The sequence below is a fragment of the Chiloscyllium plagiosum genome, chromosome 21 (genome assembly GCF_004010195.1).
Source record: "Chiloscyllium plagiosum isolate BGI_BamShark_2017 chromosome 21, ASM401019v2, whole genome shotgun sequence".
Lineage (NCBI taxonomy): Eukaryota > Metazoa > Chordata > Chondrichthyes > Orectolobiformes > Hemiscylliidae > Chiloscyllium > Chiloscyllium plagiosum.
The window spans coordinates 10,901,180-10,917,024 of record NC_057730.1 but is presented as its reverse complement, the minus strand read 5'-3'; the positions used below and the strand labels follow the sequence as shown (position 1 = coordinate 10,917,024).

The 15,845-nt window shown below is 41.0% G+C and overlaps 1 protein-coding gene across 4 annotated transcripts in view; it reads left to right on the top strand.

Annotated features, from left to right (window-relative positions):
• The window catches only part of cacna1ha (calcium channel, voltage-dependent, T type, alpha 1H subunit a), a 294,694-nt gene that overhangs the window by 200,969 nt on the left and 77,880 nt on the right, over positions 1-15,845 (top strand). For all 4 annotated transcript variants that reach the window (XM_043711241.1, XM_043711238.1, XM_043711240.1 and 1 more), the window contains exons 16-19: positions 1,374-1,474; positions 1,909-2,032; positions 2,240-2,308; positions 9,655-9,839. In XM_043711241.1, the coding sequence (XP_043567176.1) occupies positions 1,374-1,474; positions 1,909-2,032; positions 2,240-2,308; positions 9,655-9,839 (479 nt within the window). The remainder of the gene's footprint in view (positions 1-1,373; positions 1,475-1,908; positions 2,033-2,239; positions 2,309-9,654; positions 9,840-15,845) is intronic.

Below are 15,845 nucleotides of genomic sequence, written 5' to 3'. Positions count from 1 at the left end.
CCCCTCCCACTTCACCAAGGACATGCAGGTCCTTAGACTCCTCCATCACCAGACAATAGCAACACGACGGTTGGAGGAAGAACGCCTCATCTTCCGCCTAGGAACCCTCCAACCACAAGGGATGAACTCAGATTTCTCCAGTTTCCTCATTTCCCCTCCCCCCACCTTGTCTCAGTCAAATCCCTCGAACTCAGCACCGCCTTCCTAACCTGCAATCTTCTTCCTGACTTCTCCGCCACCCCCACTCTGGCCTATCACCCTCACCTTGACCTCCTTCCACCTATCGCATTTCCAACGCCCCTCCCCCAAGTCCCTCCTCCCTTCTTATCTTAGCCTGCTGGACACACTTTCCTCATTCCTGAAGAAGGGCTCATGCCCGAAACGTCGATTCTCCTGTTCCTTGGATGCTGCCTGACCTGCTGCGCTTTTCCAGCAACACGTTATCAAAATCTTAAATATACCATCCCTCATGCAAGATTTTCAGGGAAATTACAGGCCAGGGGCAGCTTTGTAACTGCCTGACAATGTGGTCACAGTCTTGAACATCTATACTATTGATTTATTCTGAGGAGCATCAAAATACTTCACACCAAAGAGATTATGTGGTGATAGCCTGCCTTTTTTGCCAGGACGTGGAGATGTCAGTGTTGGACTGGGGTGGACAAGGTCAGAAGTCACACAACATTAGGTTATAGTCCAACAGGTTTATTTGAAATCACAAGCTTTTGGAATGCTGCTCCACCTGATGAAGGAGCAGCGCTCCTGAAGCTTATAATTTCAAATAAACATGTTCGACTATAACTAGTGTTGTTTGACTTCTGACCTTTCTTGCCTGTGCATCTGTATCATCAATTTTCATTTGGAAACCCGCCACCTATGGCAAAAGGTTCTGCACCCCTAATATGTGACAGATGTTCCCAAAGTATTACAGATGCTATATCCATTTTTTGTAAGCTTAAAGCTCAAATTTCTCACACTTCATTCATGTGTAGGTACTGAAACACATGCAAGTGAATGCCTGGTTGTTGTCACAAGGGAAAAAAAATTCATGTCTATTCTTTCTAACTCAAAGATGATTACTTTTCACAACTCAGCTATCATTAAATCACTAACTCCTGTTTTCTTTCACTTCTTTATTCAGCCTAGTTGACGTTGTAATTTCCAATGTCTCAGGCTTACACATAGTTTTAAAATTTAAAGCAACAGTCAGTTGTTTCTAAAAACCTGATTTTGGTATACCTTTCATAAAAATTGTCTTTTAACTTTGGTTATTAATTAAGTGTAAAAATCTGCATAGATACTAGTATTTTACAAGCTAATTGTAATTATTGACTTGAATTGAGAGTGAGCCATCTATTTTCCTTTCATTACAGAGTTACTGTTTTAGAGTGTGGCAATTTCTGGAGCCATACAAACCAACTTGGTGTAAAACGCATGAGGATTGGGCGCTCTATTTATTTGCTCCTCAAAACCGGTACATTGTATTTCATTTTTGATTACTTTTCATTCATACTTTTAACACTAGCGACATAACATCAGTGATATAAAAGATAACATATATACACCGATATGTAATGACCTGCTGTCAAGTTGTGTATAACAGTATTCAGTATGTAAATATGTAAATTATCTTCAATGACTGAGTACAGCTTTTCATCTTTATACCCATTATTATATACTTCCTGTATCAAAACAATGACATTGATAATTGGCCAGGAAATAAAAACATATATTGATGGCAGCAAGTGAAGAAGAATGGGAGTAGCCCCATTTGCAGGCATATAACTGTTGGGCTGAAAGGCGTATTATTGTGCTCTGAATGCAATGTAATACCGTTTAATGTAATACCGTTTCTGGGTAAAACTTGCAAGTGAATGAGTGATATATCCTTGTTTCCATCACCTTCAGGTTCCGCATCATGTGCCAGAAGATTATTGCTCACAAGATGTTTGACCATGTAGTTCTGGTATTTATATTTCTCAATTGCATTACAATTGCTCTTGAAAGACCTGAGATTGACCCAAACAGTACAGTGAGTATCTGTCATGCAGGCTCAGCTACCAATTTTCACATTTTCCCTTGATATGGTTTTATGTGTATGATAAATAGCGCTCAGCTAATTGCTTTTGTTACTCTCAAGACTTCTTAGTGTTTCAGTCAGATGCTTAGAAATCTTTTAAAATAATTAGTCATGTAATGATTCACAGCTCATTTAATGCTTTATTTCCTTCCTCAACAGGAACGGATGTTTCTGAGTGTCTCAAATCATATCTTCACTGCTATTTTTGTTGTTGAAATGGCTCTTAAGGTAATGCCCCCTGTGTGCTTTGACACTTTTTTTGAAGTAGTTGGAAGCTTGCCTAAAAAGATGAAAATACTGAACAGGTCAGGTTGCATCCATGGAAAAAGAAGAGTTAATATTCCAGTTTGGTGATCATTCACCATCTCTGAGATTCTGGAAAACTGCAAGATTGCATCCAGTGTTCTCATGCTCCATGGGTGGGTAGCCACACAGTAGCCTTAAAAAATTGCACAGGATGTGTTCTGTGAGAACCAACAAGTAGATTTAAAGAAATCATGCACTGAAAAGAATGGAATTTGTTTAACAACTGAATTCTAACGGAAACGTTGATCACAAGATAGTCTGAGATGAGGGAGCCTATTCAATCCATCTTAATCCAGCCTCAAAATGACCCTGACCTCCAACCTCTCTCTCTTACCCCGCCCAACCATCATTGAAGCATCTAATTGTTTTAAAGCTTTTGAGCCTCATTATGTATCTGGAAACTTAATCCGCACATTTAATTATTGTTTATCCAAGGAATTTCAAGATCAGTTCTAACATTATTTTACTGGTTTGAAGTTATCTCCTTTTCCATAGAACAGTACAGCACAGGCCCTGTTTGTACTGACCGTGATGTCATGCTAAAATCTCACCAGCTATTTTTTTCTAAACTAATCTCATCTGTCTGAATGTGGTCCATATCCCTCTATTCTCTGCCTGTTCATGTGATTTTCTAAATGTCCCTGAACTAATGCTTTCATATCTATTTTTACCACTCGCCCTGGCAGTGCATTCCAGGTACCTGCTGTATGTAAAAAAACTTTCCTGCCATATCACCTTTAAATATGACCCTTCTCACCTCAAACCCATCCCCTTGTGCTTGATATTTCCACCCCAGGAAGGAGATTCCAAATATCCACCCTAACCATGTCCTCATAATTTTAGATACTTTTAACAGATTGCCTCAGCCTCTGGCACTCTAACGAAAATAATCCAAGTTTGTCCCACCTCTCCTTATAGCTAATACATTCAAATCCATGCAACAGCCTGGTGAGCCTTTTCTTCACCTACTGCAGTACTTCACATCCTTTGTGATGCATTTTGGAGGATGCAATTCAAGAACAAACTATACAGTAAATGGAAAAGTCCTGAGGAAAATTGATGTACGGAGAGATCTGGATATTCAGGTCCATTGTTCCCTGAAGGTGGCAACGCAGGTCAGTAGAGTGATCAAGAAGGCACACAGCATGCTTTCTTTCATCAGACAGAGTATTGAGTACAAGAGTTGTAAGGTCATGTTAAAGTTGTATAAGACTTTTGGAACATTGGAATACTGCGTACAGTTCTGGTCGCCACATTATCAAAGGATGTGGATGCTTTGGAGGTTCACCAGGATGTTGCCTGTTATGGAGGTCGCTAGCTATGAGGAGAGGAGTAGATTAGGATTATTTTCATTGGAAAGAAGGAGGTTGGGGGGACCAGATTATGGCCTACAAAATCATGAGAGATGTAGACAGGGTGGATAGCAAGTAACTTTTCCCAGAGTGGAGGACTCAATTGCTAGGGGTCACAAGTTCAGAGTGAGAGAGAAAAAGTTTAAGGGAGATATACATGGAAAGTTTTTCACGCAGAGGGTGGTGGGTGCCTGGAATGCATTGCCAGGGGAAGTGGTAGGAGTGGGAATGATAGCGTCATTTAAGATGTATCTAGATAGATACATGAACGGGCAGGGAGCAAAGGTGTACAGATCCTTAGAAAATAGTTTGCAGGTTTAGATAGAGAATCTGGATAGGCGCAGGCTTTTAGGCCGAAGAGCCTGTTCCTGTGCTGGAAGGTCCTTTGTTCTTTGTTCCTATAGTATGATGACCAGAACTGCACACAATACTCCAAATGTGGTCTGACCAAAGTCTTATATATTTGCAGCATAACTTGCCAACTTTTATACTCAGTGCCACAACCTATGAAGGCAAGCATACCATTTGCCTTCTTTACCACCTTATCTACTTGTGTTGCGATTTTCAGGGAGCTATGGACTTGGACCCCAAGATCGCTCTGTATATCAATGCTTCTGAATTTCGAACCATTTACAGTATACTGTCCTATTGCAGTTGACTTCCAAAAATGCATCACCTCACACCTGTCCCGACTTTCCAGCTGATCTATATCCTGCTGCATCCTTTCATACTCTTCCTTGCTATCCATAACTCCATCAATTTTCATGTCATCTACAAACTTACCAATCACACCATTGACATTTACCACCAATCACAGCACTAATCCTTCTGGAACACCACTGGTCATAAATCTTCAGTCAGGAAAAAAACCCCTCCACAACAACACTGTTTTTTCCGAGCCAAGCTAATTTTATATCCAGCTTGCCAACTCACCAAGGATTCCATACGATCTATCTTTTCGACCAACTTACCATGAGGGACCTTGTCAAATGCTTTGTAAAGTCCATTTGGACAATATCCACTGCCTTACCCTCATCAATCACCTTTGTAACTTCTTCAAGAATTTAATTAAGTTTGTGGGACAAGACCTCCCCTGCGTAAAACTATGATGACTATCCCTAATAAGTCCGGCCTTCTCCAAATGCAAGTAAATCCTGTCCCTAAGAATCTTCCCCAATAATTTCCCTACCATTGATATAAGGTTCACCAGCCCATAATTTGAAATATCCATTTAAAGAGAAGGAGGTGCTGGATGCCTTAAAACGCATAAAAGTGGTTGGGTCCCCAGGACCTGATCAGGTGTAACCAAGAATTCGGTGGGAAGCTAGGGAAGTGATTGCTAGGCCCCTTACTGAAATATTTGTATCATCGATTGTCACAGGTGAGGTGCCGGAAGACTGGAAGCTGGCTAACGTGGTGCCACTACTTAAGAAAGGTGGCAAGGAAAAGTCAAGGAACTATAGACTAATGAGTCTGACATTGGTGGTGGGCAAGTTGTTGGAGGGAATCCTAAGAGACAGGATTTACATGTATTTGGAAAGACAAGGACTGATTAGGGATAGTCAGCATTGTTTTGTGCATGGGAAATCATGTGATACAAACTTGATTGAGTTTTTTGAAGAAGTAACAAGGAGGATTGATGACGGCAGAGCGGTTAAAGTGATCTGTATTGACTTTAGTAAGGTGTTCGACAAGTTTCCTCATGGTAGACTGGTTAGCAAAGTTAGACCTCATGGAATACAAGGAGAACTAGCAATTTGGATACAGAACTGGCTTGAAGGTAGAAGACAGAGGGTGGTGGTGGAAAGTTGCTTTTCAGACTGGAGGCCTGTGACCAGTGGTGTGCCACAAGGATCGGTGCTGGGTCCACTACTTTTCGTCATTTATATAAATGATTTGGATGTGAACACAGGAGGTATGGTTAGTAAGTTTGCACATGACACCAAAATTGGAGGTGAAGTGGACAGCAAAGAAGGTTACCTCAGAGTACAACGGGATCTTGATCAGATGGGCCAATGGGCTAAAGGAGTGGCAGATGGAGTTTAATTTTGATAAATGTGAGGTGCTGCATTTTGGAAAGGCAAATCCGAGCTGGATTTATTGAATTGAATTGAACTGAATTGAATTTATTGTCACGTGTACCGAGGCACAATGAAAATCTTTGCCTTGTGAGCAATACAGGCAGATCACATAGTTAAGTAGCATAAATAAGTAAATAATAGGTAAACAGCAGCAAAAACAAAAACACAGGTACAGGCGAATACTAAGAGTTTGTGCGTCCATTCGGTATTCTAACAACAGTAGGGTAGAAACTGTTTCAAAATTGGCTGGTGCGTGTGGGGGTGTAATACACTTATACACTTAATGGTGTGGTCTGGGGAGTGTTGCTGAACAAAGATACCTTGGAGTGCAGGTTCATAGTTCCTTGAAAGTGGAGTTGCAGGTAGACAGGGTAGTGAAGAATGTGTGTGGTATGCTTTCCTTTATTGGTCACAACATTGAGTATGCGAGTTGGGAGGTCATGTTGCAACTGTACAAGACATTGGTTAGGCCACTTTTGGAATGTTGCGTGCAATTCTGGTCTCCTTCCTCTCGGAAGGATGTTGTGAAACTTGAAAGGGTTCAGAAAAGATTTACAAGGATGTTGCCAAGGTTGGAGGATTTGAGCTATAGGGAGAGGATGAATAAGCTGAGGCAGTTTTCCCTGGAGTGTTGGAGGCTGAGGGGTGACCTTATAGATGTTTATAAAATTATGAGGGGCATGGATAGGATAAATAAACAAAGTCTTTTCCCTTGGGTGGGGGAGTCCAGAACTAGAGGGCATAGGTTTAGGGTGAGAGGGGAAAGATATAAAAGAGACATAAGGGGCAACTTTTTCACACACAGGGTGGTATGTGTATGGAATGAGCTGCCAGAGGAAGTGGTGGAGGCTGGTACAATTGCAATGTTTAAAAGGCATCTGGATGGGTATATGAATAGGAAGGGTTTGGAAGAATATGGGCCGGGTGCTGGCAGGTGGGACTAGATTGGGTTGGGATATCTAGTTGTCATGGACGAGTTGGACCGAAGGGTCTGTTTCCGTGCTGTACATCTCTTATGACTCTATGTTGGATATCCCTGTCGCCCTTCTTGAACAAAGGAACAACATTAGCGATTCTGCTGTCTCTGAGGTCTCGACTGTGTATAAAGATGATACAGAGATCAAGGCCTCAGTTATCTCCTTCCTTTCCTCCTTCAGTATCCTGGGATGGATCCCATCAGGCTTTGGGAACTTATCTACCTTAATGTTTTTCAAGACACCCAACAACTTTCTCCTTATACCAACATGCTTTAGAGTATCATCACATCCCTCTCATCATCCATGTCTTTCTCTTTGGTCATGATTTGGAGGTGCTGGTGTTGGACTGGGGTGTACAAAGTTAAAAAATCACACAACACCAGGTTATAGTTCCAACAGGTTTATATAGCAGCACTAGCTTTCGGAGCGCTGCTCCTTCATCAGGTGGTTGTCCTCCACCTGATGAAGGAACAGCGCTCCAAAAGCTAGTGCTGCTATATAAACCTGTTGGACTCTAACCTGTTGTTGTGAGATTTTTAACTTTCTCTTTGGTGAATACCAATGCAAGGTACACATTGGGGACCTCACCTACTTCCTCAGGTTCCATGCATAAATTCCATCCTTTGTCCTTGAGTGGTCTTGCCCTTCCCCTCGTTACGCTCTTGCTTCTAATAAATGTATAAAATGCCTTGGGATTCACTTAATCAGGCTTGCCAAGGACATTTCATGACCCCTTCTAACCTTCCTAATTTCTTTTAAAATTTCTTTTCTGTTTCCTTCATACTCCTTAGGAGCCTTATTTGATTTCTGTTTCCTAAACCTTAAAAATGTTTCTTTTATCTTCTTAACTAAACTTACAACATCTCTCACCACCCAAGATTCCCAAATCTTGCCTTCACTTTCTTTCATCTTCAAAGGAACAGGCTACCTAAACTCATTCTGGATTAGTGGTGCTGGAAGAGCACAGCAGTTCAGACAGCATCCGAGGACAGGCCAAATCGAAGTTTCGGGCAAAAGCCCTTCATCAGATTTTACCTCGTTTTTACCTAAACTCATGTCAACTGGCTTTTAAAAGACTCCCACATGTCAGATGTGGGTTTGCCTTCAAATAGCTGCCCCCAGTCCAATATGTCCAGTTCCTGCCTAATACCGTTGGAATGAACCCTCCCTTAATTTACCACTTTAGCACTAGTCTCATTCTTTTCTATAACTATCTTAAAACTTTTTTTCATTAATTTATAAGGGCATCGCTAGGCCAACATTTATTGCCCATTTCTATTTGCCCTGGGGACAATTATGAGTCTCCACATTGCTAAGGGTTTGGACACCAGACCCAGTTAAACTGGAAATTTCTTTCCCTAACGGGCATTAGTGAACTGGATAGGTTTTTCCAACAAGCAACAATGAGTAATAATTCATGATAATCAGTAGACTCAGTTCCAGATTTTTATTGAATTCAAATTCCACGACCTACTGTGGCAGGATTTAATCCTGGGTTCCCAGTTCTTTATGTGGATCTCTGGATTATCAGTCCAGTGAAAACATCACTAGGCCATTGCATCCTGATAAAACTTATGGAATTATGACCACTGTTCCCAAAATGCTCCCAGTTTCATTTGAAGTAAATTGCTAAATTACCTTTTTCTACACCCTTAACAGTCTCGCAGAGCTTTTTAAGGGCATTTCTCAGGTGCATTCTTTTCAGACAGTAAGTCCAAGTCCATTCTATCCATTTTTATAACTCTTTAATGTCTTTACACTGAGGGCCTGCTTTGTGACTTTTCTCAGCACTACCTGTATTGCTTAAATGTCCCCCTAGATTCATGGGGAACCATAACTAGATGCAGGTTTCTGGATGCCATTTTAACCAGAGCAGTCTAGAGTTGATTATTATTTTCTCTAATTCTCAATCTACTATTTGGCTTGTATTTAACCCCTTTTGTTTTACTGTTGCTGCATTGTGTCTGCTTGAGATATTTGGGACTGGATTTTGGCTGAAGAAGCAGCTTTCACAGGGCTGATTTATTTCCAGTTCATGAACCTGCCCCTGTCAAAACTCAAAGTTTTTGATTATGTTGGAGGCAAGGCTTCATGAGGAGATGGGAATGGCAGCCAATTCGCAACCAGGAAGGGTTGGTTTAGCGGTGGTGCAAGAGTGGAGGTGGACTCCAGTGAAACAGCCCATGTTCTAAACCCAATGCATAGCTCTTTCTATATTCTTCGAAAATGTGAAATAATCTGAATCTTCAAATTGACCAGGGCAGTGGAGAGCTAGAACCAGGATAGAATAGGACAATATTAATTTTATTAAAAATTCATTACTGTGGAATAGTTTTTATTTAAAACTTGCACTGTTTTATATCAAATAAAACTTCGCCAGACTGTTAACCCTGTATTCGATAACTGCCCTTGTTCAGCTTTATGCAGCTCTCAATCATGGCCCAGCCCATGGAAATATTGACATTTGGAAGGCAAGCAAGTAAAAGTAAATACAACAACCATTTTCTATCTCTCCTGTCACCTTCTTGAAAATCAGTAGATTCAGGAACAAGGTGAGACATCATGATGCATGCTGTCAGTGTCATTTCTTTTGGTCACCTCCTACTCTATCAACTCTATTCAGTCCACAAATAGCCACCCCCAAGGACATGTCTGCTGAGAATCTGAGGTCTCCTTAAAATCTATTAGCTGCTTCGTTACCATTGATAAATTATATAAATCATTTATTTTTCCAATTTGTTCTTATTTCTAATGTGGCTGATACTTCCACTACACCTCAGGCTGGAATCTAAGTTTAGTCAATAGCAAAATATTGTTTTTGTTGATAATCTGCTATAATAGCATTTGTTTGTCCTCAGGTCATGGCACTAGGATTCTTTTCTGGTGAGAATGCATATCTCCAAAGCAGTTGGAATATATTGGATGGCATCCTAGTTTTTGTTTCCGTAATTGACATAATTGTCTCCCTGGCATCAGCGGGAGGAGCAAAGATCCTTGGTATTCTCCGTGTATTACGACTCTTGCGAACCCTTCGACCACTGAGGTAAGCTCCATTGATATTTCAACTTTTAGACAGCCAATATGGCAAGCAGAACTCCTCTATCCTTGAGTTGTCACATACTCAAACATCAAGAACACCTTTAGCACTGCAATGTGAACACTAAATAATGAAAAAAAATCAGTTTAATTGGAACAAGGAATGGTCTTCACTCTTTCTGTCATTTCCTTGTCTTTTATTCTCCATCTTCCATCTTTAATTTGAAATTTGATATATTTTCTAACATTGTATTTTTTTTAAATTAAATTCAAAATCCTTTTCTTTCCTTAAATTAAATGATAAGGAGTCATTGCTAGATTTTGTGCTGGGTACAGACAACTCAGGAGTACCAAGGGTTTGACGGGAGCCGAGGTGGGGGTGAAAGGGGTGGGGTGGGAAATATATCTGTGGTGGTGGGATCCGTTTGTAGGTGGCGGAAGTGGTGGAAGATGTTGTGATGTATGATATTCACTCACTATCTACCAGTTTGACAGGGGGAACTTACATAAGAGTGATTATTTTATCATAAGATTAAGATTAGTAATGAAAAAGAGCACAGAACAATTTTTAAAAATCTTCTAAATTCGAAGAGGACTAACTTGAATGGACTGAGAGGAGATCCAGCTCAGATGAAGTAAAACCGGATATTGACATGAAAACTGTAATGAAACAATGAGTGACTTTTAAAGAGGAAATATTTCAGTGACAGGCTAGGTCCATTCCAACAAGGGTGAAAGATAAGGCAACTAAAACTACAAACCATTGGATGTCAAAATTAATGCATTCAAAATCCTTTTCCTCCTGGTTCCAAGATCTATAGAAAAAATGAGTCATTTTGAAACATGGCAATTTGATTGCTTAAAAACTGGCTGTCTGAATGAGAGGGAATTATGCCTGCAGGTTTTAATGTATCTTCAGAATACAAGCAAGAAAAATGATGGCATAAGACTACATAAATCTTGTCAAGGTGAAGTAAATACACTTAGTTTCATGGATTATATCCCTCCCACAGTCCAAAGATGTGCAAGTTAGGTGGATTGGCCATGCTAAATTGCCCATAGTATTCAGGGATGTGTAGGTTACATTCATAAGCCATGAGAAATGCAAGATTACAGGGATAGGGTCGGGGAATGGATCTGGGTGGCTTCCTCTTTGGAGGGTCGGTTTGGACTTGTTGGGCTAAATGACCTGTTTCCACACTGTAGGGATTCTATGATGAATTGGTCTTCTGTAGTAATCAATATGAGAGGATTTCTTATAGTTGATACGTGTAATGAGCCTTAAACTACATTCAGGAAGAATACATTCACAATGTTGTAACAAGTGCCAAGCAAATGAAATCTCTTCCACATTTGTCTGTGAAGAGCACATGAACAAGAACAACGAGATGAAATCAGACCCACTAGCAAGCAATGAGTTTCAGTTCAGTTCAACATTATTCCTTATGGTGAAATAAAGCTATAATTACCAAGAAGTATCAACCATGAGCTGACAATTTCTCAGACTTATGGTTAAACTAGCAATCCTAGCTGCAGTCCTGAACCATTGTTGTAGGTGGTGGGTATTGGTGAACCCCAACAGGAGGTCTCTTAAGATATTTTTGAGGAAGACTGTGAAGATAACTTTTAATATTGGAGAATAGATCGTAGTAGATTTTCTGTCCATTTTATATCCCACTCATTATGCGCCTACTTGAAGACTCTTGCCATTGAAGTTAGCAAGAAGGCAAATTATGCAGGGTGTATAACTGGTGAACATTCTGGTAACAGGAATTTGGTTAGCTCAATTTGGTTGGCTGGCTGGTTTGTCATGCAGAGTGGTGCCAAAAGCATGTGTTCAATTCTTATGTCAGCTGAGGTTGCTACGAAGGACACTCTTCAACCTCTGCCCTCACCTGATGTGTGGCAACCCCAGGTTAAACCACCCATCAGTCATCTGTTTCTCTAAGGAGAGGACAGTCTGATGGTCCGGTAAGTCTATGGCCAATTTACCTTTGCTACTGAAATTGAAAAGAAAGCTCTATATTACCATAGGATAAATAGATGCTTCGTTAAATAATGGGAAGAAAAGTTGAGCCTAAGTATATTTGAATGTATTGTAATATTCTACCCTAAGGTACCAAAATTAATCTCACATGGAATTAAACCTCTTGGAAATACAGGAATTTATTTTATTATCTGGTGCCAATGAGACAATGAGTGTGCTTGTTGATCAACAGGTCCACATAATCAATGTTAAAAGAACACACTGAGTAATAGAGGTGAAATACAGGGTATAGTCAGATGCACTGCTACACTTTATTTACAGTATAAATAATAATGCAACTTTGCCTTAAATAAAACCTACCAGCTGAGAGCCTTCTCCCTTATAATCTCAAATGATTACTCTGAAATTGTGATAATACAGTAAACTTCCGGTATTTATGATATTTAATTTTTAATGGTTTATCAAGAGTGCCAGTTCATAAGGTGTCAGTTCAAACGAAGCTTGCTGTAACACTTATTTCAACTACTGTTTAGAACTAGAACATAGAACAGTACAGGCCCTTTAGCCCTCGATGTTGTGCCGACCTTTTATCCTATTCTACGAGCAAACTAACCTTCATTCCTTCGTTTTATTATCATCCACGTGCCTATCCAAGAGTTGCTTAAATGTCCCTTATGTATCTGAAGAAGGGCTTATGCCCGAAACATCGATTCTCCTGTTCCTTGGATGCTGCTTGACCTGCTGCGCTTTTCCAGCAACACATTTTCAGCTCTGATCTCCAGCATCTGCAGTCCTCACTTTCTCCTAATGTATCTGACTCTAATACCACTGCTGGCAGTGCATTCCACACACCCACCACTTTCTGTGTAAAGAATCTACCTCTGACATCTCCCCTAACCCTTCCTGCAATCACCTTAAAATTATGCCCCCTCACGATTGCCATTTCTGCCCTGGGAAAAAGTCTCTGGCTATCCACTCTATCTATGCCTCTCATTATCTTGTACACCTCTATCAGGTCACCTCTGATCCTTCTTTGCGCTAAAGAGAAAAGCCATAGATCCCTCAAACCAAAAAAGAGAAAATGCCGGAAAATCTCAGCAAGTCTGGCAGCATTTGTAAGGAGAGAAAAGAGCTGACGTTTCGAGTCTAACTGACCCTTTGAGAAAGAATCATAGAGTCATAGAGATGTACAGAACGGAAACAGACCCTTTGATCCAACCTGTCCATGTCGACCAGATATCCCAACCCAATCTAGTCCCACCTGCCAGCACCCGGCCCATATCCCTCCAAACCCTTCCTATTCATATACCCATCCAAATGCCTCTTAAACGTTGCAATTGTACCAGTCTCCACCACATCCTCTGGCAGCTCATTCCCTACACATACCACCCTCTGCGTGAAAAAAGTTGCCCCTTAGGTCTCTTTTATATCTTTCAATCATTTCTGAACCCTTTCAAGTTTCACTACATCTTTCCCATAGGAAGGAGACCAGAATTGCACACAATATTCCAATAGTGGCCTAACCAATGTCAGTTAGACTCGAAACGTCAGCTCTTTTCTCTCCTTACAGATGCTTGCTGAGATTTTCCAGCATTTTCTCTTTTGTTTTCAGATTCCAGCATCTGCAGTAATTTGCTTTTATCCATAGATCCCTCAACCTTTCTTCATAAGACATGCCCTCCAGTCCAGGCAGCATCCTGGTAAATCTCCTCTGCACCTTCTCTAAAGCTTCCACATCCTTCCTGTATGAGGCAACCAGAACTGAAAACAATATTCCAAGTGTGGACTAACCAGGACTTTATAGAGCTGCAGCATAACCCCGTGGCTCTTAAACTCAATCCCCTGCTAATGAAAGCCAATATACCATATGCCTTCTTAACAACCCTATTATCCTGAATGGCAACTTTGAGGGATCTATGGACATGGATCCCAAGATCCCTCTGTTTCGCCACATTGCCAAGAATTCTGCCTTTAACCCTGTAATCTGCATTCAAATTTCACCTTCCAAAATGAATCACTTTACACTTTTCAGGTTGAACTCCATCTGCCACTTTTCAGCCCAGCTCTGCATCCTGTCAATGTCCCAATGCAACCTACAATAGCCCTCCAACACTATCCACAACTCAACCAAACTTTGTGTCATCAGCAAACTTACTAAACCACCCTTCCCATCCAAGCCATTTATAAAAATCATGAAACGCAGAGGCTCCAGCGGAACACCACTGGTCACCAAGCTCCATGCTGACCACCTCTGTCTTCTATGGGCTAGCCAATTCTGATTCTAGACAGCCAGGTTTTCCTATATCCCATGCCTCCTTACTTTCTGAATGAGCCTACCATGGGGAGCTGTATCAAACACCTTGCTAAAAATCCATATATATCACCTCCACTGCTCTACCTTCATCAATGAATTTTGTCACATCCTCAAAGAATTCAGTAAGGTTTGTGAGGCATGACCTGCCCCTCACAAAGCCATGCTGACTATCTCTAATCAAACTGTGGTTTTCCAAGTAATCATAAATCCTGTCTCTCAGAATCCTCTCCAATAATTTACCCACTACCGACATAAGACTGACTGGTCTGTAATTTGTAGGATTATCCCTTTTCCCTTTCTTGAACAAGGGGATAACATTTGCCGACCTCCAATCATCTGGTACTACTCCAGTGGACAGTGAGGATGCAAAGATCATTGCCAAAGGCGCATCAATCTCTTCCCTCGCTTCCTGTTGAAACATTGGGTATATCCCATCTGGCCCAGGAGATTTATCTATCCTCATGTTTTTCAAAATTTCCAGCACATCCTCCTTCTTAACATCAACCTGTTCAAGCATATCAGTCTGTTTCATGCTGTCCTCACAAACATAAGGACCCTGTAAGTAGTGAATACTGAAGTAAGGTATTCCGTTAGGACCTCCCCTAGCTCCAGGCACAAGTTCCCTCCACTATCCCTGATTGGCCCTACTCTCACTCTGGCCATCTTCTTGTTCCTCACATAACTGTAGAATACCTTGGTGTTTTCCTTAATCTGACCCACCAAGGCTTTTTCATGCCAGCTTCTAGCTCTCCTAAGTCCATTCTTCCATTCCTTCCTGGCTACCTTGTAACCCTCTAGAGCCTGTATGATCCTTACTTCTCAACCTTAAATAAGATTCCTTCTTCCTCTTGACTAGATGTTCCAGATTTTTTTGTCAGTCAAGATTCCATCATCCCACCATCTCTTCCTTGACTCAGTGGGACAAACCTATCCAGCACTTGCAGCAAATGCTCCCTAAACAACCTCCACATTTTAGTAGTGCATTTCCCTGAGAACATCTGTTCCCAATTTATGTTCTATGGTTCCTGCCTGACAACAGTGTAATTCCCCTCCCCCAATTAATACTTTCCCACACCATCTGTTCCGATCCCTGTCCATGACTGTAGTAAAGTTCAGGGAGTTGTGATCACTATCACCGATATTGAGTCAGAAATTCTTCCTAGACGCACCTGACAAAATTTGCTCCATTCAAACTATTTACACTGAGGAGATTCCAATTAATATTAAGCAAGTTGAAGTCACCCATGATAATAACCCTGTTACTTCTGCACCTTTCCAAAATCTTCCTTTCAATTGCTCTCCATGTCTCTGTTGCTAATGGGGGAGTCTGTAGAAAACTCTAATAAAGTGACTGCTCCTTTCCTGTTTCTGACTTCCACCAATACTGACTCAGTAGGCAAACCCTCCTCGACGACCTCCCTTTCTGCAGCTGTGATACTATCCCTGATTAGCAATGCCACTCCCCCACCATTTTTCCTTCTCTCCCTATTCCTTTTGAAACATCTAAACCCTGGAACATCAAGCAACCATTCCCTGTGATATCCAAGTGTCCATAATGGCCACAACATAGTAGCTCCAAATACTGATCTATGCTGTAAGCTCACCATTCTTATTCCTGACACTTCCTGTGTTAAAATAGACACACTTCAACCCTCACACTGACTGTAATTTTTCCCTATCAACTGTCTATCCTTCCTCACAGACTCTTTGCA